The sequence below is a fragment of the Lichenostomus cassidix genome, chromosome 2, assembly GCF_008360975.1.
Source record: "Lichenostomus cassidix isolate B80296 chromosome 2, HeHo_3.0, whole genome shotgun sequence".
Classification (NCBI taxonomy): Eukaryota; Metazoa; Chordata; class Aves; order Passeriformes; family Meliphagidae; genus Lichenostomus; species Lichenostomus cassidix.
Genome location: NC_139482.1, coordinates 135677271 through 135702582, shown reverse-complemented (window position 1 = coordinate 135702582; position 25312 = coordinate 135677271). Strand labels below are relative to the sequence as shown.

The 25312-nt window shown below is 33.5% G+C and overlaps 1 protein-coding gene across 1 annotated transcript in view; it reads left to right on the top strand.

Moving 5' to 3' along the window:
• CSMD3 (CUB and Sushi multiple domains 3) overlaps positions 1 to 25312 on the top strand; it is a 596977-nt gene that overhangs the window by 500467 nt on the left and 71198 nt on the right. Inside the window, exons 44-52 of the mRNA XM_085053430.1 lie at positions 3414 to 3591; positions 5648 to 5793; positions 8726 to 8806; positions 9976 to 10089; positions 14196 to 14384; positions 14802 to 14948; positions 17475 to 17663; positions 22626 to 22811; positions 24107 to 24301. Of these exons, the coding sequence (XP_084909556.1) occupies positions 3414 to 3591; positions 5648 to 5793; positions 8726 to 8806; positions 9976 to 10089; positions 14196 to 14384; positions 14802 to 14948; positions 17475 to 17663; positions 22626 to 22811; positions 24107 to 24301 (1425 nt within the window). The remainder of the gene's footprint in view (positions 1 to 3413; positions 3592 to 5647; positions 5794 to 8725; positions 8807 to 9975; positions 10090 to 14195; positions 14385 to 14801; positions 14949 to 17474; positions 17664 to 22625; positions 22812 to 24106; positions 24302 to 25312) is intronic.

Here is a 25312-nt window from a genome sequence, read left to right as displayed (position 1 = left end):
TCCAGGTCACCTATAAACCCTTCATTATTTACAAGTCTTTCCATGACTGTTAACTGAAGTAATTTCAGCTTTTCGATTATAGAGCGCTGTATTTTTACAGTGTGGTCTTTGCAAAGGAAGTATGCAATTTTGCACATGAAAATTTTAGCAGAGAAGCTGAAATATTTCGTAATTTGAAGTCTCTGAAAACTTATCTGAGATAATAAGTTTACTTTTGGAAGGTTAGGCTTTAAGTCTGGAATGGCGTGGACCCATGCTGCTTTTAATCTAGGGGATACAACGCAGTAAAAGCTCTGGACTGAAATAAGGAAAAAGGCTTCAAGAATTGAATTTAGCAATTCTGATTCTGGCAACTTGTGTTCTGTCTTATCAGTTAGAAAGAAATGTTAAAGGAAAGGTGGTCTAGAGTGAAATTGTTCTCCAGCCAGTGCTCTGTGAAATTGTTTATACATAGGTTTTTCTGAATAAGATTTTTTTATTAATTTTTTAAAATTTTTCCTTGGTTCTTTTTCTCTCACACTTGAAACAAATAAGAAGGTTCAAAGAACTGTGGCTTGCACACAGCTTAAATTTTAAGGAGACAGAATGACTGTATGTGATGATTCTGTACAAGTGTTTATCTCATCCCTAGCTATGCTGAAAGGAATCTTTAAGCATCAGGCCAAGGAAGGTCAGTCCTCCAGTTAAAGGCCTAACTTCCCTCTGTATTGAATGGTAAAACTCACCATGGAGAATCCTCAATATTGAGCATGTAGGAGAACCACAACCCCCCCACCCACCCCCCCCAAAACAACCAAACCACACCACCCAAACCACACCAACACCCCCCCCCACCCCCCCCCCAACAACCAAACCCACCACAAAAACCACACCACACAACACAACCAAACCCCACAACCCCACACACAACCCACACCACACAAACCACACCACCACAACAACACCCCCACCACCACAAACACACACCCAAACCCACCAACAAAAAAACAAACCAACACACCTACAGAGAGAAATGCCAAAATAAAAACCCCCAACAATAACATCCTACCCCCCAAAAAACTCCAAAACCAAAAGCAACCACTCAAACAGAAAACAAAAAGCTCCCCTGTTTTCTGGATTTTTGCATTATATTTTGCACCATATACCCAAATTTAGGTACTTAAATGAGAAGCCTCATTATTCAAAATTCCTGCTGGAGTCAGCGAGCCTTAGGAATTTCTGGCAGTTATGGTAGCTAAATTAAGACCTAACTGATACTGAATTCAGAGGGGGAAGCCTTATCATGTAAGAGATGACACCTACACTGTCTTTTTTTTTAAAGGGGAAGAAGTTAATTATAATTAAGTTTTCTACCATCCTGTAGAATAGTAATGTTTCATGTCTTAACTGCTAAACACTTAGCTTTTCCTGTTAGTTACTTCTACCTCTATTTTCTGTGCCTCAAAATCAAAACAAGTAATTTATTGAATGGAGTGATTCTGTTTCTTTGAAGTACCTTATTGGAACCAAGAATTTGCTAATTAAATTCTAAGATGTCCAAAGCATGTTGTTGTTCTGAGTATCAATTTTGATGAAGTTTGTCAACAGTGCTGGATGTTCTTTGTTTCTACTTAATTTGCTTTGAAAAATAAAGATTAAAAAAATCCACCAACTTGATAATAGAGATCTAAGATGTGTGTTTGCTGCATGATTACAGACTCAGTTTCTGAGTCTTACAGACTGAGTGTCAACACTACTCAGCTCCTAGATAAATCTCTTAAATTGCGTGGGGTTTTGTGCAGGTACTTACGGTGGTATTTTTAGTAAAGGGTTTGTGACACTTTTATATGCCACAGATGTTTTCAGGTTGTTTTATTTTTCCTTTATTGTTGCAGGAAAAAGATAATGAGTTATCTTCTAGTTCTACTTGGTTTGATTTGAGATAAAGGCTTTATGTTCAAAAGCATTAAAATGAAGTTGGGTTTTTTGTATATGCCTGTGCCAGAAATACACAGCATGTCTTAAATTTGTATTTGCTTTAATGTCTTTATTGTAAGACAAGATATACCAAGGTTGTTTAATTACTCAGACTTCTTGAAGCAGACAATCTGAATTAAATATGACTAAACTTGCTTTCTGTTTAAAGTTTTGTTCTCTTCTTGCATCCCCATGCACCTAATATTCCTTCAACCTGTGCACAGCATCATCTAACACTCTTTGACCCTTCTTAACTCATCCCCCTTGCTTTAATCTGTTTGAATTCTGTTCCCTCTTCTTTTCCAAGAAATATTCTTGCCTTACAGTCACCAAACCATGTCTTCACTCCCTTAAGACGTGGCTGCAAAACCATTTCTGTCTACACTGCTCAAACCACCTTGAGACTTTAAGGCTAAAAGCTGAAGAAAAGCAGTGCCCAAGCTGTTGAGTCTCAATGGTTGATGTATGGCTATGGAGGCCTCCTTACCCTACAGCTGAGCACCAAAGTATATGTATATAAACCATAACATATGCTTTAGCTAAATACAAACAATGCATAATTCCTATACAGCAAAACTGTATTTCCAACAATCTGCTCTGGTTAGAGATTTGAAATATAGTTTTAGAAAATCTGTGTTGCCATACCATGCACATTTTGGAGTGGAGTGGGCAAAATAAAGCAAATTATACAATATTAAGCTTCTTTCAATTTTCCAGAACTAGGCTTCTGTAATAACTGGGTGATGTCATATTCAACATGCATCTGAAGTCTATGGAGAAAATAATCTAATTTGGACTAACAGTTTTCCAGAAATACACAGTTATGAAAGTCCAGGATCTGTATGGTCACTGTATAGACATCTGTATGATGTCTAAAATTAGTACTCTTGAACATGAATTACAGAGAGAATGCCACTTTATCGAACAGAATTTATATCCATAAATGCAGAATTACTGTTCATACTGTTGGAAACAATGTTTTCATTTTGAAGTTCCCTTCTAATCTTCACCCACCCCTCAACCCTTCATGTGCCTTCTCTCATGTATTAATTCTGGTTGGCTATCTTCCTGTGACATGAAATACATGAAAACAATCTGTGTGATTTGTTGCTAATTTGTAGCTGGAATTCACACAAAGCCCTAACAGATTAATTTTCAGTTATATATATATATAATTAAAATTTTTTATATATATAACTTTAATTCCAATTCTGTTAGTATTTATGACATGAGAATTACTATTTTTTTTTACTTTTATATTTGACAAATACAGTCAAAATAGGCATCTGAGTCTGTACAAAGCTGAATAACACCTGTTTTCTTTACACAGCAATGGTCATATGCAATAAAGTTACAATGTACCAAATGTGCCTAAAAGTAAGGCTTTTATATGGTCTAAGTAGAATGCAGAAAGAATCTAGTGTCTGGTTCTAAAAGACACTATGTCCTTTTTATAGCTCTGTGTGGAGGAAACATAACTGCAATGAATGGCACCATATACTCTCCAGGATACCCTGATGAGTATCCAAATTTTCAAGACTGCTTCTGGCTCGTGAGAGTACCACCTGGGAATGGAATCTACATCAATTTCACAGTTCTCCAAACAGAGCCAATATATGATTTCATAACTGTCTGGTAAGAAAACACTTTTGGTATTTATTTAATTTTCATGTGACACTATGCAACCAAATATGAATTTAAAAGAATATATTTGTCATTTTCCCCTTGAAACTGGTGTTCTCCCTAGGGGGGAAATGACTGAATTACACCAATCCATGTTTTCTAATGCACCGTTCTCTCTAGATAGCACTGGACAGGAATTCAAAAACAATAATACTGTTCCTCAGTTTGTTAACAAAGAAAAGCTAAAAAGGTATGCTATAATAGCTCATCAGCAATCAAGAGAAATAATACTTAAAATAGCAGTGATAAAGAGGAGTTTCAGATGTGTGCATTAGTGTTTCAGGGTATGAGTATTAGAAACTAAAGTAGGGCAACACTTCATTCCATTCTTCCAAGCTGGCCTCTTTTAAGAGTACATAAAAGGAGAGACTTGTTTGTATTTGGCTATGACAAAAAGAGTTGAGCTAACAATAATCATAACCAAATTATATTCTCTATATACCTGAATCCATGTCTGTCACGGCTCTGCATGCTGACCCTCAGCAGCAGCCTATCACATTAATCCCTCCACCACAGATCTGAAGGCATTTAATGGCTTTAGGCCTCATTTGTACACGTCTAAAAGTTGAATTATATACATGATTGCTATATAATTATATAGTTTATACTACTTCTGAGATACTATTTATTTACAGAGCAGATCAAAAATTTTATAGCAATTTCCAATGGAAAAAAACCCCATTTTATTCACAATTCAAATGCTTCTTCAAAGTGTACAATTTCCCTGCTAAAAGAGAGGGGAAAGGGTCAATGTGCCATAATTTGGACATACATATTACTACAAAATTTTCAAAATAAAAAATATACATATTTTACATATTTCGTTTTACAATACATATTTTATTTCAATAGTTATGCAAATAACTATTGAAAAAATTACCTTTAAATTTAAAATTCTTTCCTTAGTGTTTGACAATTCTCATCTGGAAGGAAGCAAAGATGAACATTTCATACTCTTGTATTTTGATGCTGTCCTCTGTACAGTTCCACTGTTGTTTAGTACTCATTTTGATTTAATTTTTCTGTTGAAATGAATATTTCATTCTTTCATAAGGTAGCTATGATCTTACCAGCAGTACTTGTATTGTCCAAATCCTAATAAATTATACAAAATAATATCAATGTATTCATATGAAGATGGATTTAAGAAATTAATCAACTAACTGCATATCATACTCAGTTTTGGTTAAAGCTTCCAATAATTTTATTAATGCTTACTTGAGTCAAAGAGATACAACTATTTATATAAAATTCATAACACAGCAACAAATTGATTGGCAAAACTCTGAACTGCTCATAAAAATAAACTTTAAATGAATTCTTACCTGTCCATATATACTTTAAATGATAAATGACAAGCATTAAAACATTTAATTATAGGGGGAAAAGCTAAAAAAACTTGTTGACCTTAGAGCATATCTAAAAGTAATTTAGAATAAGCACTGCAAATAAAATGTGCATTTTTTTAATGTCCACATGCAGTTTTCAAGGGAAATCTTGTATTCATGACTCTAAGCATTTTGGTTTTATTTTTGCCAAAGCCAATATTAATTCTTGTATTTTCAAATTATTTTATTAATTAATTCTAACAACACTATTTATCTCTTAATTTGCTTAGAAATTACCAGATTCAAAAGACTAGGGGACACAAACAATATTACATTTATTTATTTTCTGATAGCCACATTTGAAAGTATAGATACACAAATGTCATCAGAAGTTGTGGCAAGTCGATGAAGTGCTATCACAAATTCAATAATTTTGAGTTGATGTCAATATTTATTTACAAATAAGAATATGACTTTCAAAAGGTGGTTGAATTAGGATCCAATCCACATACAGGATATGAAAGGTCTTCATCCCTTAATATCTATTTTATCTCATTTTAGTCCCATGCCTTTTAGAATCTAAAAAATCTAGAGAAAATTTACTGCATTCACTTAAAATTTGGAGAAATTATACTAATTTTCTGGACCAAAAAAAAAATTATTCTGTTTGTTTTTCTTAGGGATGGACCAGACCAAACTTCCCCTCAAATTGGACAATTTAGTGGCAACACTGCATTAGAATCAGTCTATAGCACTTCCAATCAGATTCTGATCAAGTTTCACAGTGACTTTACTACCAGTGGCTTCTTTGTACTTAGTTATCATGGTAAGTGTGAAAAATTAAACTTTTTCCCTGTTTATACTCATGACTGCAGGAAGACAAGGCATAAAAAAAATGAATTGCTTTTTCTAAGAGTTGCTATTATTAATATGACTGAGCACTACTAGGGTAATGCAAACATATGAAATACTAACATGAATGATGAAAATAAGTTGTTTTCTTGACGACATATTAAATGTATTAGTAATAGTAAAGCAAAAATAAAAAGACTTCACTATGATGAGATGTGGACAAAGAAGGCAGCATGAAGACCCTAAAGGTCAAGGTGCACGTATTCTTACTTCTTACAATGCTTCTAAAATTCCTTTGAAACCTAAATGTTTCTGGAGGACGTTAAATTTCTTTTTGATATTTGGATATTTTGCAGAAAGTTTTTTTTTTTTTTTTTTTTTAGAGATGCCAATGAGAGTGAACTATACCTATGATACAATGTTTTCTACACTCTATAGTTCAATGATAGTGAACTATATAGTGTAGTTAACACTATTTTCCCCTTGAATTAAATACTGAAAGAATGACAATGTACAAGAATTAATGCACCAAATTCTATGTCTTTTTGTAGTCATCCAATCCTTCTGTGGCCAAGTGTCTTTTGTCTTGCTATAATTACCAGGAAACAAATTGAGAAGTAGAGGTGGGTTTAGGTGTTTTGTGAATGCCTTTTGGATTGAATATTCTAGGAAACATGGACAGACTACAGCCTGTTCTCTGCATCCTGGTCAAATTTTGTGACTGGAAGACTTTCTTTCTGACTTACTAAAGACCAGGGTGAATACCAATAGACAGAATTGATGGGATTAAAGGAACTGTAATCTAAGCAAAACAAAGAAAACCAAAGAAATACGTAAAGCCTACAAGGAATAAAACTCACCAGCAACAGCACTTGATTATGGAGTAGAGACTCCAGCAGGGCTAGGCAGAGAGGGATCAGAATTTTCATTCCAAATCTTGGTATCTAAATTCCATGGATCAACTTGCAAAGGACAAAATGACATTTTGTATTTCTTAATGAATTGATATGTATTGATACCTATTAATATAAAGGCATATGACCAAAAATATGTAAAAATGCTCATGTAATCATAGAATTGTTCAGATTGGAAAAGACCTTTAAGATCATCAAGCCCAACTGTAAACCCAACACTGCCAAGTCTACCACTAAACCAGGTCAATAAGTGACACATTACTTGCCTTGCAGATACCTCCAGAGACAGTGATTCCACCTCTTCCCTGGACAGTCTGTTCCAAAGCTTGGCAACCATTTTTCTTAGCACATTTTTACTAATACCCAATCTAAATCTCAGGTGGAGCAACTTGAGGCTACTTCTTCTGGTTAATAATTTGCTAGTGTTAAAGTGTCTCTAAAGATCTTATTTTACTTGTTTCTTTTGTTGTGAAAATTGCCATACCACAGGTGTGGGCCCTAATGTGCAATAAAGATGCAAACCGATCAGCACAAAGATTACTTATAAAGAAACTGAAAATGAAATCTCTCAGTATCTTGGAGTCTATGATCCTTCATATCAGCTGCACAAAACTTATAGTAATAATGGCAAGGCAGTCCAAGGAGTCATATTTATTTAGAATAAGTAATTTTGGGATTAAACTTAAGGATACTCCTGTTACTCCAAAATGAGACACATTTGAGATTAATTATATGACGTTTGTTGAATCAATTTTTGATTATGTTAATGATTTTTGTTACTATTTTCTTAAGATGCAAATAGCACAGCTACTTCATGTTTAATTTGTGAAGTATATTTTAAATTGCTTCATTCTAAGGCTTTCTGTCTCTGATTCAAGTAGATCTTCATTATATGATTGGCAAAAAGGAGTGTAATAGATATGAAATGAGGTTGACTCAGTAGTAACAAAAGGTCTTACTTGCAGTATAAATTTTGTGATTGACAAAAGTTTGACCAATTAGAGTTCTAAAAGATCTAATTACAGGAAGCAACCAAGAATGTGTATTACTGAAGCTGAACTGTCATCTGCCATAAGTAGATGATGCTTCTGTGCTAAAGAGAAATACTATAAAACAATGCTGTATGAAAATGTAGTATTAGTGAAAATCAAACATACTTCATCCTGAATGTCCACTTTAAACCACAGAAGACTCCACTGTGGGTATAAATATGTCAATGTGATTTGTTTTGCCAGATTTCTTTCCTAATTGTATTAAGATTAAATGGTATTTTGTCTGTCTCCAAACAAGGGCCAATTTTCATTTGGTCTCTGGGGGAAAAAAAAAAAATCAGTCTATATAGCTTCTGCGCACTTTTCCTTCTTGTCTTTTTATTTATTTCACCTAATTATTTTGCCTGACTGTTAGATCATGTGCTGAATCTCAGGAAATTATTTCACATGAAACTTCAAATGAGAATTTTGAAAGCGTGATTATTTTTTGACCCTATCTGCACATGATCTGTGCTCCACAACTCTTTATTTACTTGGAAATTTCATATTCAAAATGCTTCTGTCCATTAGTTATGCCACCTCTGGGTAGAATCTTTTGGATTTGAAAACTTGTTTTTACGACAAGGTTTCAAAAGTGGAAGGGTTCAACAGTAAAATTGTATTGTAAAAAAAAAAAGATAAAATCAAACAAAACAATGATTGAGCAATTCAAAAATAATTTGCTTTTTGGCTGGTATCACTTAAGTGAGAAAATTGGCAACCACTTCTAAACTTATGTTATTTATGAAGAGGGTTTCACCACTAAAATTAAGTAACTAATTGGGAATGCAGGCACAACTTCCAATGTTTTCATTTCCTTTCTTTGGATTATTTTGAAAGTTTCAAAATAAATTAATAGAGTTTTTATTTTTATCCTGCTAATGTGGATATTAAATCAGTTATTTCATGGCTGTGTTAACTATGTTTGAAAATGTCAACTGTGCTTTGTTCCTGTTCATAGCCTATCAGCTCCGTGTCTGCCAGCCTCCAGCAAATATACCAAATGCTGAAATTCTAGCTGAAGATGATGAATTTGAAATAGGTAATATAAAAGAAAATAAAATTAAAATTTGTTTATAAAGTAAACTTGCTGTACACAGGCTGCTTTTTAGGATGGAAATCATACCTGTAATATTTTGGATTTTTATTTGAAAATACATTTTTTAAGAAATCCTTCCTTTTCCCTATGCATTCTGAATCCCACCTGTATTTCAGAGATTACATATAAGTAATACAGTAACTCTTTTTAATGGACTCTTTGTAATTTAAAAATACATTTTTCATACTGTTTAATATAAAATATTGTTGTACACTGAACCAAACAAAGAAAACTCATATGAAGACATATAGACAATGGTATATTCTGTACCGGAAATAATGTTCTGTGACCTAAAGGGTAAAATAAAATTTGTAAAAGTTAAGAGGATCAGAGAAGGGGATGACATTCTGACTTTTGGAGACATGTCAATAATATTACTTAGCCACCTGTATTTCAAAGAAATATCATTTATATGATCCAATGTCAGATGTCTGGTAAGCTAGTTTTGCTCACATGATTGCAAAGAAAAAAATATATTTTTATACATATATAGTATATACCAGTATATGATTAGTTATGTAGGTCACAAAGAGAAATTACTCTTCTTTCCCCTTTTTCTCTGTAATCTGGACCAAAGAGAACTGCTAGGATATGCAAGTTTTTACTTTTATTGGTACATAAAACTATACTAATTATTGGTTTCTTAATTAAAAAAATTAAATTTCTTATTCACAGAGCCAAATTTAGGTATCATCAACTAAATACAGTTCACATTTAATTTTTTTTTCCCTGAGGATTGTTTGAATTACTGATCTTGATCTTTGCTTGATCTTTTGCCTTTATTTAGTTCCATTATGCTTATCCTATAAATTATATTGCTTAAAGCTTTGTGGACATTTGGTTCACATAGTATCAGTCAAACCCAGACAAATTAGCAAACTGTCTAACAAATAGAAGTGATAGATGCAGCACAGTGTGCAACACAAAGCTCATTTACCACATTTCTTAGACCAATCAAAGTTGTTTATGCCAGAGGTCATTTAGCCCATTGTATAATATGGTGGTAAGAAACGTCATTAATCAATGTTTTCAAAGCTAAAAGTCGCAGTTAATTGCTGTTTAATGTTTCTTTTGTTTGTTTGTGTTTTGCCCTGTTTTGTTTCTCTGAACAGGAGACATAATAAGGTACCAGTGTCAGCCAGGCTTTACACTGGTTGGTAATGAGATCCTGACATGCCGACTGGGGGAAAGACTTCAGATGGATGGAGCACCACCTACTTGCCAAGGTTTTTTCTCCCTTTTATTTTCCTGCTGCCAGGCCAGTTCATTGGTGATTTCTTAAATAACCTCTACATCTCTTTACGTAAGACAGTGTACTAAAACCATTTCAGACTTCTGAGTATTTATCCCAATATATCAATGTTCATTTTGTTTCATGTATGTCAGTAACACAAAATAATTAGTAATTTTTAATGGATTACACAAGTTTAAAGGGCTGCTGCTCTACTTTGTTAAAATTATTTTACAATTCCTTTTTTTTCCTTTTTGCAGGAGGTCTAATTTGGTAAATAATGAGACTATTTTGTTTTATGTACAATATAATAGTATGAAAATTTATGTGGATTTTTTTAAAAAGGACGAATTAGCATGGATTTGGGTGAACAAGTTCACAAAATCATTTTTCAGTGCAGTTTTAAGTACTTCCATTTTTATTCAGTGTATTCTATAAAACAGGTTTCCTCTGTGTGTGTGTGCATGTGTTCATTCATTTTTCCTCTTACTGAAAACTGCAGATAAAGAGATAATGCCATCCTATTGTTAAGTTCAAAATAAGATTACAGTCCTGCCAGCCACTAACATCACACTTTAAACCTGTCCTTATTAAGCTGAAATTTGATGTTTTATGCTAGAATGTAATTTTTCCATAATTTTAAAAAAATGAGGGTTTTATTTCATATTGAACTGATTAGGGAGCTAATGAAGATAAGCCTTGCACATGCTTCAATAAAAAAATGGAATCTCTTTGAAGTTCCAGTGATGGGTATGAGTTTATATTTTCTTGCTAATTTTTCCATTTATATCCAGAAGGATAAATAAGGACCTTCAGTTATAAACATGCATGATAAAGTCTTTTTGAGAAAAAAGACCAAACCAAAACACCACAGCCTCATAAAAATATAAGTTATGTAAACAAAAACCATTTTGGATTGTGCTAGTTGCTGGGATATTCCTTTGTGATCCATCTGTTCCTGAGCTTAATATTCTAACATCTACTGCAGGACTTAAATACTTTCCCAAATCAGTCATAATAAGTGCATTTGATTTACATTTGTATTATGTGAAAAATACTGCCATCTGTTTTTTCTACCAATCTGATATTTTGGTGTGTCCTTCCCCAGTAATTTTAATTTATTAACATATCCATAAAACACTCATGATGAAAGATTTATTTGGCAATAGTAAATTAATTGTGAATAAATCTACTGATTTTAAAAGTAAAACTTTAATATTTGACTGTTTCTTAGCAATTTCTAAAGTTATAAAATGGTGCACAATATAAATGTTCAGAAATTAAATATCAGTATATTAATTTTTAGAACTTTATTATTACCATAATATTCACCTAGGCTTTCAGCTAAGCATTAAAAAAACTACTTGTATAAATATACTCTTTCCCTCCATTCCTTGAAAGCTGGAAGGGTCTACTATTACAGTTGAATAAACTGTTTTCCCCTGATTTTATGCACGAGTCTATTCAAAAGTCAAAAACATTCACAGCAGTAAGTCTAGTTCTTGAAAATGCAAAGTGAAATTGAAATGTGAGCTTCATAAGAACTTTAACACTGATAAATTCTGAAAATCCATGCATTTAGTTAGGTACAAATGTGTCTAGAAATAGCTTCCAACACCCCAATTTAAATTTAAATCCTAACTTGGCAGACTTATAGCATTAAATAGGTGAAAAACCATGAACCTCCAGGCATTGCTTTAAATGTTAAAAATATGTAATATTAGATAGGGCAAATAGAGACATATGTGCTGATCCTGAGGCATTCTCTCAGCATGTGTTGCTGAAGGCATATTTGTATTCAGTGCAACACCCAAGACAAAAACTCAGGAATGATGCCTTCAGTTACCATAGTTAATCTTTTATGTGTCAGATGTGAATGCTAAACTTTGGTTCCAATACTAAATATTAAATCAATGCTTTTATAATTTCTGTTCAAGGCAGAATGAAATTAACATGGTCTTCTGAGTTAGATTCAGAAAATTAAAAGGAAAATTGCAAAGGAATTTGTCAAATGGTGTTAAAAATGACCAGTCCAGCTGGCAACCTAGAATAAACAGCACCATGTTTTCTTTTGTATTTGTTAATATAGTGTCTAAGTTTGAAGATCATGATGTATAAGTTAAAGTTAAGTAATGAAAAATTATTAGAGAGCTTTGTGGAATCTAAAGGCTGCACAATTACAGAAATTTCTGTCTTTCATGGTTTTTAGTATATCACATTGGTCTATGGATAAGCTACCATACTACATTGTGCAGACTGTAACATGCTACATTAAGAGTCACTCTTAAGGAAAAAACTTAGTTCTTCTGTTGGTTCATATTAGTATCAGTTTACTAATTCTTTGCACTGGGTAGAGGATATGTTTGTTGTTAGACTTCATACTGTTAATTCCTGATGCTTTAAACTGATGCATATGTTTTATGCTTTAGCCAGTGTAAAGTGACATTTGATTGAGTTTTTCTTTAACTTTTGACTTGAAATAGATTGATACCTACATCCAAGATTAATCCATTATTGAATCTGAAGAATGCTGCTGAACAGAATTTAAGTAACAATATATTAGTCTTGAATCTAATGTATTGCAGTAAAAGTATACTAGACAAATAAAGTGTTCCTAAAACAAAATATTGAAGCAAAAAAGGTAAAAGATATGCTGGATAATTTTAATTGTTACAGGTTAGTTGACAGCACATTTTGTACTATTTAGAACTATGTAACTTTTTTTTTCTCTGTATTTCTCTGGTGTGTGTCTGTTGGATGAGTATTTCTTAAAAGTCTTGCTGATTTCCTTTAGATGTGAAAAAATCACTAAATTCCACAAATTTAGCAATTGTCTATCCTATTATTTTGTTAAAATAGTGTATTGTCCATATAAAACATGTAACTTTGGCTTCAATTTTCCTTGAAATTAGTTTCTAATTTCAGAATAAAATGGAAATTCTATAGTAAGAAGATTCAGACTGTATTTTGTATCGTAATGAGGGGGCCCTGAGAAAACTCGTTAATGGTGACCCTTAACTATATCTCAGATATATTTTCTCTGATTCTTATAAAACTCAACTACCCAATTCCCAAGGGAATCTGTTTAAGAGAAACAAGTCTTTAAATTCTCTGAGGGATGTTTAACTGAAAAAAACAGCTGCAAATAAACAAGTGCAGCCAGATTACTATTATGCTCTTCCTGCCACACATTTTTATATAAATATAAGTGTCTGTATGTACATCTAAAACTGAGAGGATTACTTTTTTCATTTGCTTGCTTGTGTCACAACTGGCATAGCAGTGCAGTTTGACAGCCAGATACCAGCCACATGAGTTTTATTAAGTGGAATGGAGGTGTTGTATTCGATCTTTTCTTGAGTAATTGAAACAAACACAAGTCATGAGAAACAGCCTTTTAAGTTTAGCAACTAGATGCTAATTTGCAAGTGAGAGACAAATATTTTTAAAATATATGGGCAGATACAGATTTTGAAGTTCAATTTGGATGGTTTTATACAGGTTTGACTTCCATGACCTTCAAAGGTCGCTTCCAACCCAAATACTCAATGATTCTAACAAAGTTTTTTCTTTTTCTCTCCTTTTCTCTGCTTTTCTATGTTTTTTATCTCTCTTCATAATCCAATAATTTTTGCGACATAAAACCCGATTTTTGCAGTTAATGAACCAATATTATTGCCAGTGTTCTTGAGAAAGCTAAGATCCTATTATTTTTCTTATGTAACTCAGAACTAACTCATTTTCATGTAGGAGTTAGTAATCAATATAAAAAGATTTCAGAGCTTCTGTCCAGCAGTGTTAGGTTCTGAATATAGTGAAGCACTTGTTCATTTATCATAAAGCAAACCATTTTTTGAAAAAAGTTCCAACAACATGGTAATATCAACTATTTCTATTTAATGAAATTATTATTCTATGTAGACCTAGTGAATCCAGATAAATTCAAAGTTAAATCCCTTCATCATATTTAAATCACCATGTTGCTCAATTTAAAGAAATAGAATGAATAACACAGTTCTTTTAAACTCGGAAAAATCTTGTCAATCATATGAAACAGAATAATGGGCTTTAGATTTTTTTATCAATTTTTCTGTTTCACAGTGCTCTGTCCAGCCAATGAAATGCGTCTGGATTCAACAGGAGTAATACTGAGCCCTGGATATCCTGACAGCTACCCAAATCTCCAGATGTGTGCATGGACCATTACTGTGGAAAAGGGTTATAATATCAGCATGTTCTTCGAATTCTTCCAGACAGAAAAGGAATTTGATATACTTGAGGTGTTCGATGGTAACTATAGGATGCATTACTTTGGATGATACCCTTTCTATATTATTATATATCTTTTCTGTATTTTGATATTGTGTCTGTCTTAATACTATTGTTTATGCATATCATAATTTTTCAGTATAAAAAGTCTTAAGCAATCATTTTGATTTGTTATGCTGAAAAGAACTGCTGGGTTACTGTATTTTATAAATGTACAGTATGTTATACTTAAAATAGTTTTTGTTTCGAGCGAATATATAGTTTCCAATTATAGCATATAGTTTCAAATATTTTTAATTCAAATTAATTTTTTAATTTTAAGCTGTTTGCTTGAAAGATGGTTTACATATATATTAATGGTGTGCATATAGCTTATTGTAAGTTATTTTAAACTTTGTAACTCCTGTTTTCTTTATTTTGTCCTTCCTTTGTACCAAGGACCAAATAGTCATAGTCCATTGCTCATATCTCTCAGCGGGGACTATTCATCTTCTCTAAATATAACCAGCAATGGCCATGAAGTATTTCTGCGGTGGTCAGCAGATCATGGCACCAATAAAAAGGGTTTCAGGATACGATATATAGGTATGCAGATAAGACTTTCTATAATATGTATAAAGTTGCAATATGTAACATTTGTTTATGTGAAAAGGGTAATATAAGCTATGTTTTGTATCCTTAATTAACAAAACTGAAAGGGAATCCCATCTGTTCTGCATATATGAACTTGATGACGCTCATCTTGTGAGGAAAAAAGCCCACACACATATTCTGTAGAGAATTAACAAAACACAGGGCTTTAAAATAGCATAACCCAGTACTAAAGATAAAAGAAGCAGCTTCCCCTTTCTCTCTCCCATTTATCTGCACTTTTGTGCCTCATCATACAGGGATGGTTTTCTAACTGGACCTTTGTGCAATTCACTATTAAGAATTTTGATGGGACAGAGGAAGACATTGCAACAAGGCAGAGTGAACAGCTGTAAAGTGGAAAAAACTGAGACCCTAAATGATTGGACTGTTTAATTTAAGGTTCAACAGAAGCAGCAAACAGTATTAAAGAGATACATTAGCATGTAAAAAAGACCGTGTTTGATATGTTATTAATTCAGATTAACATATTTATGAATCATGTGTGGAAATGGTACCTGACAAAGGTATATTCTAGTAAAATTGCTTTTACAGAATTATGATATAATATCGATTTTACTGGAAAATTATATTAATTAGTCAAGCTAAAGTAGATTTCTTGCAATTTAAGTATTTGCAGAAAATCTATATTGATTTTTTATAATGACCAAAGATATTAAATACACAGAATGAAGAGTACTGGGGATAGTATCTGTAGACATTAGGGAAGTTATGGCATAAAGCAATTTCATTTTACAAAGTAGAGAAAGAAACAGAGAATAAGTATAAAATTCTTTTTGCTGTGGTTTTTTTTTGTTTTCCTCACTTAATTTTTGGCTACTTCACAACTGAAGAAAAACAGTTAGGATCATAATATACTGTGAAACCATATCAGTGTGATCTTTCCTTTAGGAGAGAACAGTTTTCTCCTATGTAAAATGTTTGTTGTTCATTAGATAAAACTCATGTTTCCTAGACACAAAATAATAAATCGTACTGATTTTCATTTCCTGTAGTACCCATTGGATCTGTTAAAAGAGAAAGAAGAGATAATTCTTGAATTCTTCAAATTCCTTAAAGGCAGTGAGAGAGCTGTTGAGTGGTAGAGAGGAAATATTTTCTAGTGATTTGTTCCACACAGAAACTACTGGTATATTTTGTTACACACTAAAGAAGTAGTGGTGTCTGTATCTTTGATTCTTTCAAGAAGGTAAAAGTCAGGAGACATTTAGTAAGGAAGAAAATATTTTTGTAGTATGTGATCTGAAAGATATAGCAGTACTTCTTCTTCTGCTCTTTGCTTTAATATGTTTAATTTGTATTTGTTGTAAACAAACAGCCATATCGCTCCATTCTGGTCAAAGGAATTTTTCATGTGAGGAAAATGTTGACCCAAAGTAAGTCATGAGACGTGGAAAGGTTTAAAGACCAAATGGAGCAGCCATTCTCTATTTGCCTGAGTAAATAAATATCAATAGTTATGAATGTTTCTTCAAAGCATAAAGGAAGCACTTGGAAACAAACTTCCAGCACAGTTTTCTTTCCTACAAAAGGGGAACATGGCCATTTTGGCTAGCAGCATTTAATCAAACTAATCAGGGGCCAAGTTTAACTTCTACACAAACAATATTTGTCTTAAACTGGTTACCAGGTTATAAGAGCCTTCTGGTGAACTCCTATGACAAGACAGCCAAACCTAAATGAGTTGGTACTCATGGACTTAATGAACAAGGGAGAAAAAGGAAACACAATAAGTAACCTGTATTTAATGTCAGAGTCTTAAATTTGAGATTATAAAAGCTGTAACTCTTAGAGATATTTTTTTCTCCCATAAAGATTTATGGGTTTTTTTCATACTCTGTAGATAAGATTTCTGTAAGACTTGATGTGTTCTAAATAAATCAACAACTAAAAGCAGATTCAGCATTTTTGCCATGGATTTATGGTGGCAGTCATAAATATCATTAACATCTATTTTATTTGTTTTAATTCAGTTCAGTGTATCACAGAATTTGAATGAAAGAACTTAGGACCAGAAAGAAAGAACTATGTTAAAAGAGTTATGTTCAGGATATACAAGACGTTTGCTTTCAAAAATTCATGTACTACTGAGATGTATACAATTGCAATAAATTTCATCATAAACTAAAGTTCAGTAGCTTATTTGATTTTAAAAGAAGATGGTAAAAAGCCCCAATATGCCAGTGCTATCGCCAGTTATAAAAGTGAGCTATCACTCTTATTTTTTTTAAGGCTACTGAAACCCAAAAGCTTCTAAAGAGCTTATGAAGCTCTGTTTGTTCCACCTTTATATTTTGTGAAATTGCTCAATGCATGCATTATCACAACACAAAACACAACTTTTTAGTAATGTTTTCTCAGCATATTATCAGATGTCCATTGAGTTCAACAAGAATTTGTCAAGAACTGTTATCTAAATTCTAAACACATATTTTATTCATTCAATACTTCTGTTTAAAGCTCTCTACTGTAGCACCCCAGAGTCGCCTCCGCACGGTTTCATTGTCAGTCAGACAGGTGGACAGCTCAACAGTATGGTTCGCTGGGCTTGCGATCGCGGCTTTCGGCTCATTGGGAAAAGTACTGCTGTATGCAGGAAGTCTCCATATGGTTATTACTCGTGGGATGTTCCAGTCCCAGCTTGTCAAGGTAAATTCTTTTTTTTAAAAAATATACTCTAAGAAACTTCCTTTTTCCTTTTCTAATGTAAGCCTTAGGTTTTGTGACTTAAAATGAATAGCAGGTAAATATTTCATGGTCATACTTCTGTACCAAAATTTTTCAACCTCATAGGAATTATAAAAACAATGGTACTTTTAAGAAACAGTATTTCAAAGGGATCTGATGAGACTGACAGATATAAAAAATAATCTACATCACTGTGAGGGAACTTTCTTCCCAATACACATTTAAATACGACAGTTTTTAAAAAGTGAATTAAAAACTGAATATGTTTACAGTTCATTTAGTTCATTTACCATGATTCAAGAACAATGTTAAAAAAAAAAAACCTCCCAAAAAACAAAACCCAAACAAAACAAACGAACCAATATATGGATATTGCCCATATATGGATATTGGGCAAAGGCTTCTACAGGAATTTTAGGTAGAGATTATATGTAAGTGAAGTTAAAATGTAGCATATCTAGAAAAGTTCTCTACCTTAGTAATCTAAATTGTCCATATCAGCAGACATAAGCATTGCATAACTGGTGAGTTATACTAAAGCATTAAAAAAACATTCAAGATAAATGAATGAATAAATAGAATACCAAGAATATATAGTTAAATAGGATACCTGATGAGCTATGATTTTATAAGAAATTAATTGTATGGAACAAATATCTGATGTGTAAAGCATAATCCTTCTACTTCAAGGTGTTTTAGACATGGCTATAAGTTTGAGGTGGTCATACCTTAAAAAAATTAATATAGCTATGTGTAAAACACATAAATCTTATATTAATTAAAAATATACTTCAATTTACTGCCAGATGCATATCTCTGTGGGGACAGGCATGAAAACTCAATTAAAAGTTTATTAAATTTCAAATAAATAGTTGGCATTCTTTAAAGTGTAAGTATGTAAGTCAATTCACAGGAAACAGTTTTCATGAAATTTCTTAATCCTTTGCAAATCGGCTGTTGAAGTAGTTACATTCAGAGGAGAACAGTTTCAATAGTCTCACCTATGCTTGAAATGTTCCTGCTGAAAGTTATCAGCTCTAGACTTATGTCTGTAATGATACCTAAATTTCTCTCATATTCCTGAGATGTGAAATGTAACTATATCTGCCAAGTGTGTTCTTAAGTGAGGCAAAGCAAATCCAAGGATTTGAGGTCTTTTATGGGGTGAATAGTCTGATTTTGATTTGGGAAATTGTCATCACAGAAACTTTTGATAGTGCTTTAACATTTACTGAAGTGTATTTAAGAACTCATTCTGGTCTAATAATTTCTGAAATTTCAGATAAGTGTTCAAAATGCTGGTGTTCTTTGAGAACTAATAACTAAGGTTTTCCAAGGTCTGTGTGTATTTTTGTATGTATATCTTTGGAAGTGGAACTGTGTTCTGAAATTTGTGAAAAAGCAATAGAATTTAATATTTCAGTTTGATTCACGATATTGCCCAAGCTGACATATAGTGACCAAACATTTCTGTGATAGTCCTATTTTTAGGGAATTTTGGATATTTCCTATTTGTCTTTTTTCCTGTCAAATTGTCACCATGTGGCAATAACTTGTCCTGATATTTTCACATGTTTTCACCTAACTAAAAGATAATTTTCATAGAATCATACAAAGGATTACTTGGAAGGGACCTTAAAGATGTATTTCCAATCCCTCTGGGATGGGCACGAACACTTCCAGGTTCCACTGTTCCTGGTCTAACAACTAGACCAGGTTGCTTAAAGCTGGTCCAGTCTGGCCTTGAACACTTGCAGGGATGGGGCATCCAGAAATTCTCTGGGCAACTTTTCTGTGCAAGTTTCCACATAAGTGGAATTCCCCTCAAAACTGCTGTAAATGAAAATGTCCTTGGGTGACCCTTGGGAGCTCTATTGTTTGTATAAAAGTCTGTTTTCAAGCATTCAGTGTGCTGGGTTGCACCTTATTTCTTAAAAAATTAAGGTTAAGAGCAGGATGTATTTTTGCTGTGCCCCAAGATTGACTCTATTAACATGGATAATATGACTCAAAATTTATCAAGTCACTAATGGAGATTTTTGAATACTAAAGGTTAATCTCAATGGTAGATGTAGAACATCTCAGGTTGTATCTAGAATGTATCTGATACGTATTTTGCTAATTGCTAAAAGAGACAATGCGAGTTATGTTCATTATTCGCATAAACAATATTGTAGAATTTGTTGGTCCTTGGGATTGTAGTCAATGCTGTTTACATGTTACAAGTATTTTGCAAGTGGATATTAATTTTATGTGCTGCTGAATGCTGGCCCTGATGCAAACTACAGTGGACATTGATCTGGCAACTCTTGTTATTGTCTCAAAGTTCTTATTGTCATTAACATGTGCTTTTGAAGGAAGAGGTTAAACTAGGCCAGTTATGCAGTAAACAGTGTTATGTGGTTATACGAGCTTATGGTTATCCTCTTGGAATGGGTAGATTTGTCTAATCTGCAATCGAAGCTATTGAGACATTTAGGAAGTAATAAACATGATCACATATTTTCATTTTATGTCATGGAACGTGTTTCTTTCTTTGGTGATGGCAAGAGAAATAGTGAGGTTTCATCAGATGTTCAGTAAAAGGTGGAAGAAGGACATTCTGGTTTAATTAACTTGTCACTTTTTATCTGTCTGGAGTCATGTCCTTATACCCTCTAGAAGTTTGAATTAGTTTCTAGGGGTCTTTCATTTCCTAATCATGGTTTTCTTCTAAATGTGTGTTTGTCTCTAGTTGCCAGTAGATATTGTGACAGCCATAAAGTATATGTTCTTATGGTTGCCAAGACAGGGTGATAGCAAATTAGAAATAGTTTTCTGTGATCTTTTCAGCACAGTATGTCTCTACTGTGGTGTTTGGGGTTTTTTTTCTTTAATTAACTTGTAACGAGCAGGAGTTTTTTATGGTAATGCAAGAGTACTGTAACATTGATTCTTACACCTCTGTTCTGCAAGTTGGTGCTTTACCTGTGTCTTAGCTGTGATTATTAGCTTTGGTACTGTGGCACAAGGTTGCTTTATTGCTTATGAAGCAGATCAGTTTTATGTCAGATCAGCTCCCAGCAGGGGCAAAAATAGATTGCACTCTTTTTTTTTTTTCCCCCGAGTATTTATACATAGTTTGAGAGGATTAACCTTCCTGTGTGGGCATGATAGGTACTTTCTTAGGGCTCAAGATCTGACTTCAAAGTAAGGTACTTCAGACTTAAATGCCTAAGCCCTTTTTTTTCACTTTTTTTTTTGGGTCTGACCTACATTAGATATATGGGTTAAGAATGTGGAAAAGGCTTAGTTTTTATTTTTATTCCCCAAACAGACAGAGCATTATATAGAACCAGATCTTCTCTTAGTACATTATTTGTCTTAAAAAATTCAAAAATATTAAAAAAAAAAAGTGGCTAACACTTTCATTTGCAGTTTTCAACTTTTTTCTTTAAGAAATAGAGGAGTCAGGAAGGAGAGGTGGTATGCTGGACCTTTTTCTCAGCAACACGGAGGGGTTGATGAGGGATGTCAAGCTGAAGGGTACAGTGACTGCAAAATTATAGAGTGCAAAATCCTTAGAGTGGTGAGAAGGGTGGAAACTAGCTACCCTTGACTTCAGAAGAGCAGAATTTGGCCACTTCAGGGATTTCCTTGGTAGAGTACCATGCAATAGAGGCTTAGATTTAAGAGGGGAGCAAGGTAGCTGGTTAACAGTCGAGGATCACTTCTTCCAAGTTCAGAAATGTTGCATTTTGTCAAAGAGAAGGTCAGGGAGAACTTCCAGGACACCTCCCTGGATAAGCAAGGAACTCCTGGACAAGCTGAAGCACAAAAGTGAAGCCTAGAGAGGGTGGAAGGGAGGACAGGCAGCCTGGGAGGAACACAGACAAATTGTCCAAGCGACCATGGATCAGATTAGGAAAGCTAGAGCCCTGATTAAAATTAAATCTGTCCAGGGCTGTCAAGAGCAACAAGAACATCTTCCAGAGATGTTGGTGATAAAAAGAAGACTAGGCAAACTGGGCCCTCTCTAGGAGGAAACAGGAGACCTGGTCACCTGGGACATGGAGACAGCTGAGGTACTCAGCAGTGGTTTTGACTCAGTCTTCACTGACAAGTGCTTCAGCTGCACCTCCCAAGTCACAGATGACAAAGACGAGGAGTAAAACAAGCCTACAGGAAACCTGGGGAGGGACTTTTTACAAGGGCATGCAGCGATAGGATAGGTGGGAATGGCTTTAAAATGAAAGAGGATTGGTTCAAATTACATATCAGGAAGGAATTCCTCATTGTCAAGGTGGTGAGGTACTGGAAGGAGTCATAGATGCCCCATCCCTGGAAGAGTTCAAGTCCAGGCTGGACTGGGCTTTGAGCAACCTGATCTAGTGAATGATGTTTCTGCCCATTGCAGAGGGATTGGAACTAGATCTTTAAGGTCTCTTTCACCCTGGGGCATTCAATGATTCTATGATTTGATATTTTCAAAAGGGTATTTTCTTTCTGCTTTGCAGGTGGAAAAAATAGAATGTTGAAAGTTAATTTTACTGCTTTGCCAGAGGTCACAACATACAACTGATGAACAAAATCTGAACATAAACCATAATCATGTTTCTCAGACTTGTGCCTTACTCATTCAACCATGCTGGTCATATCTTCTTCCAGATATTCTCTATTCCCTTTTCTGTGTTATCTGCATTTTAAATGGTTAACTGCAAAGTTATGAACCATTGTTCTTATTTTTAATCTGCTCCATCAAAAGGCAAAAGCTTCATTGGATTCAATTTCCCTAAAATTTCAAGAGAATTTATTTGCATGCTTAAAACACACATTAATGAGTTAAAAATTGTAAGACTAGTGATGTTGCAACATATAAGCTCTTTGAGGTCAGTGGAAACTTATACTGAAGATGAAAAATTTTTTGTCTTTCTCTCTACTCAGCAATATCTTGTGGAATTCCTAAAGCTCCATTAAATGGTGGGATATTAACTACAGATTACTTAGTTGGCACCCGCGTTACTTATTTTTGCAATGATGGATACAGGCTATCAGCCAAAGAGCTTACTACTGCAGTCTGCCAGCCGGATGGTACCTGGAGCAATCACAATAAAACACCTCGCTGTGTAGGTGAGTAACATGTAAAATGTCTCTGGTGAGTAAAAACCTGTCTGTACATTTTGTTAATTTATCCAGGGCACAGATCTTCACATTACTTAAACTTTCATCTTCAGGTTACTTTAATCTATGAATTATTGCTGGTATTAAATTAATATGAAATACATATTTGAAGTATATGTAACTAAGACTTGCTGAAACTTTCAGTAACAGCAGAATAAAAATGCTAGAGCTTACAGAATGAAATCTAACAATTAATTCACAGTTAAATCAAAGTTAATAGTTGCAGAGGTTTATGCAAAAGCCATCTCAGTGAGAGTTACACAATTCATATACTGTTAAGAAACCCTTTTTACTATCCAGAATTACAAAACCTTTGGGATACTTGTTTGAAGCTGCTGCTCATTATTTATATTCATCCCATCATTACAGTCCTACATCATCTAAACATGGGGGAACATCACTGCAGAGAAAATGTGTTTGTCTCCCGAAAAGAAGTGGATACCAGCAGTTATGAATGGGATAGGAAAAGACAGGTGATTTTAAGACTGATACAGGAATGTCAAAGTGTCTCATTCACATTAGGATTTGTGTTATGTCACCCAATGAATTTTGGAAATGAAAGAAAATTTACACTGGAGTAATTTTCAAGGATTTCCCCTTTCCTTTTTTTTTTCTTCTTGTTCTTGTAAATTTAATTCCATCATGAATTTTCATCTTTCTAAAGAACCAATGAGAATAGAGAAAAATCAAGTAGGAAAAATTACTATGCTTCTTATATTATTTTTTGTTGTATTAGTGTTGTGGCATTTTTTGTTCCATTTCTAGAGGAACAACACTTAGACTTAAGAAATGAGACAAAAGTATATAGATGTTGAAAAACCAGCTTGGATATATTATCTGTCACAAATGTCCAGCCTCTCAGATAAGTCTTTCAGATCTCACAGAGTTTACCTAGGTAGAAAAATAATTCCTTCATTTCAATGTACTTAAAATTTTAGTAAAGATTCTGATGCCTGATGTAAAGTGTCACAGAAGGTCCACCTACAGTGAATTCAACCATGGTATATAGCTTCTGTCTACACCAACTGCATCACTCTGCATACACAATCCCTGCTCTGTCTGGATCATTATTAATTAAATGAGAGAACTCATACCTGCTAACCACAGGCAATTTCAAATACAGCCTTAGTTTTCAAAGATTATGTCACTGTGTTTAAAGTACATTTTTAATTGATAACAGTACAGAGTTTCCCAATTTGCTTTACTAAGCCTCCAATAACTGTGTGTTTTTGTTATTTTGGAAGTTGTTACATGTCCAAGCATCAATTCTTTTACACTGGAACATGGAAGATGGAGAATAGTGAATGGTTCACATTATGAGTATAAAACAAAAGTAGTTTTCAGCTGTGATCCTGGGTATTATGGTTTGGGACCAGCATCTATCGAGTGTCTTGCTAATGGCACCTGGAGTTGGAGAAATGAGCGGCCTTACTGCCAAAGTGAGTATGTGTTGTATCTGCATCTGCTGTACAGATTTCAGGAAAAAATATTTTATCAGGTGACTTAGAAATGAACTAATAAAATATTGAAAACAGTTAATTAGAAAGTGTTTCTTGGCTGGAATTCCTAGGTATCATAAAGGCTGTTATTTACAAATATAATACAATTAATATGGACATATCTGTAAGCATGCTTCTGGATTCTAAAGGTCCCTAAATTTATAAATGTACAAAGAAATAGTAAGAGAAAAATTTTCTGTATATTTGTTTTTAGGCCAGGAATACTGTGTTGTCTTGAAAAATGCAAAACTTTTGTATCCTGTCTGCACACTTGATAAATAAAATAATCTCTCGTTTCAGCTAGTTACCATGTAGTGTGCATTTGCACATATCCATAACATTCCTACCACCAGCTGGTATGCCAATAACCTGCAATACTTAATTTTCAAAAAAAAAAAAAAAGTAATGAATATTCAGATATTTAAACCAACTAAATATGTAGCTATAATTGTGTTTCCCTCCCCCACCACTGTGAAAAGTATGTTTCTTTATGTATTTAAATTTAGACATCTTTTTCAAAAACTGTGGGGTTTTGTTTACACTTTGAAGCCACAAAACTCTCTCTCTTTATGGAACACTGTGTGATGTACCCTCTGACAGAGTGAGATATAACTGTGCTTTTGGTACCTGTATCAAAAATCTGTGTATCTCCATGTTTATGTATAAATCTACACATATCTAAAAAGTCTGCAGATAAGCCAGAGAACTGTGGCTTAAAATATATTTATAATTTATTTGCAATATATATTAAAAAAAAGAGGTTAAAAATGCAGTTTCAGCAATGGATTAATTATATTGGAAATCAACCTTAAATTTGAGTTCTTTATAACTGGAATCTAATTTGTAATTTTGAGGATTTTTAAAAGTTAACTGCAATATTTCACCTCTGCTAGTGTTAAAAATACCATGTATGTGTCTATATCTCTGTGCACATATGTTCTTCATACTAAA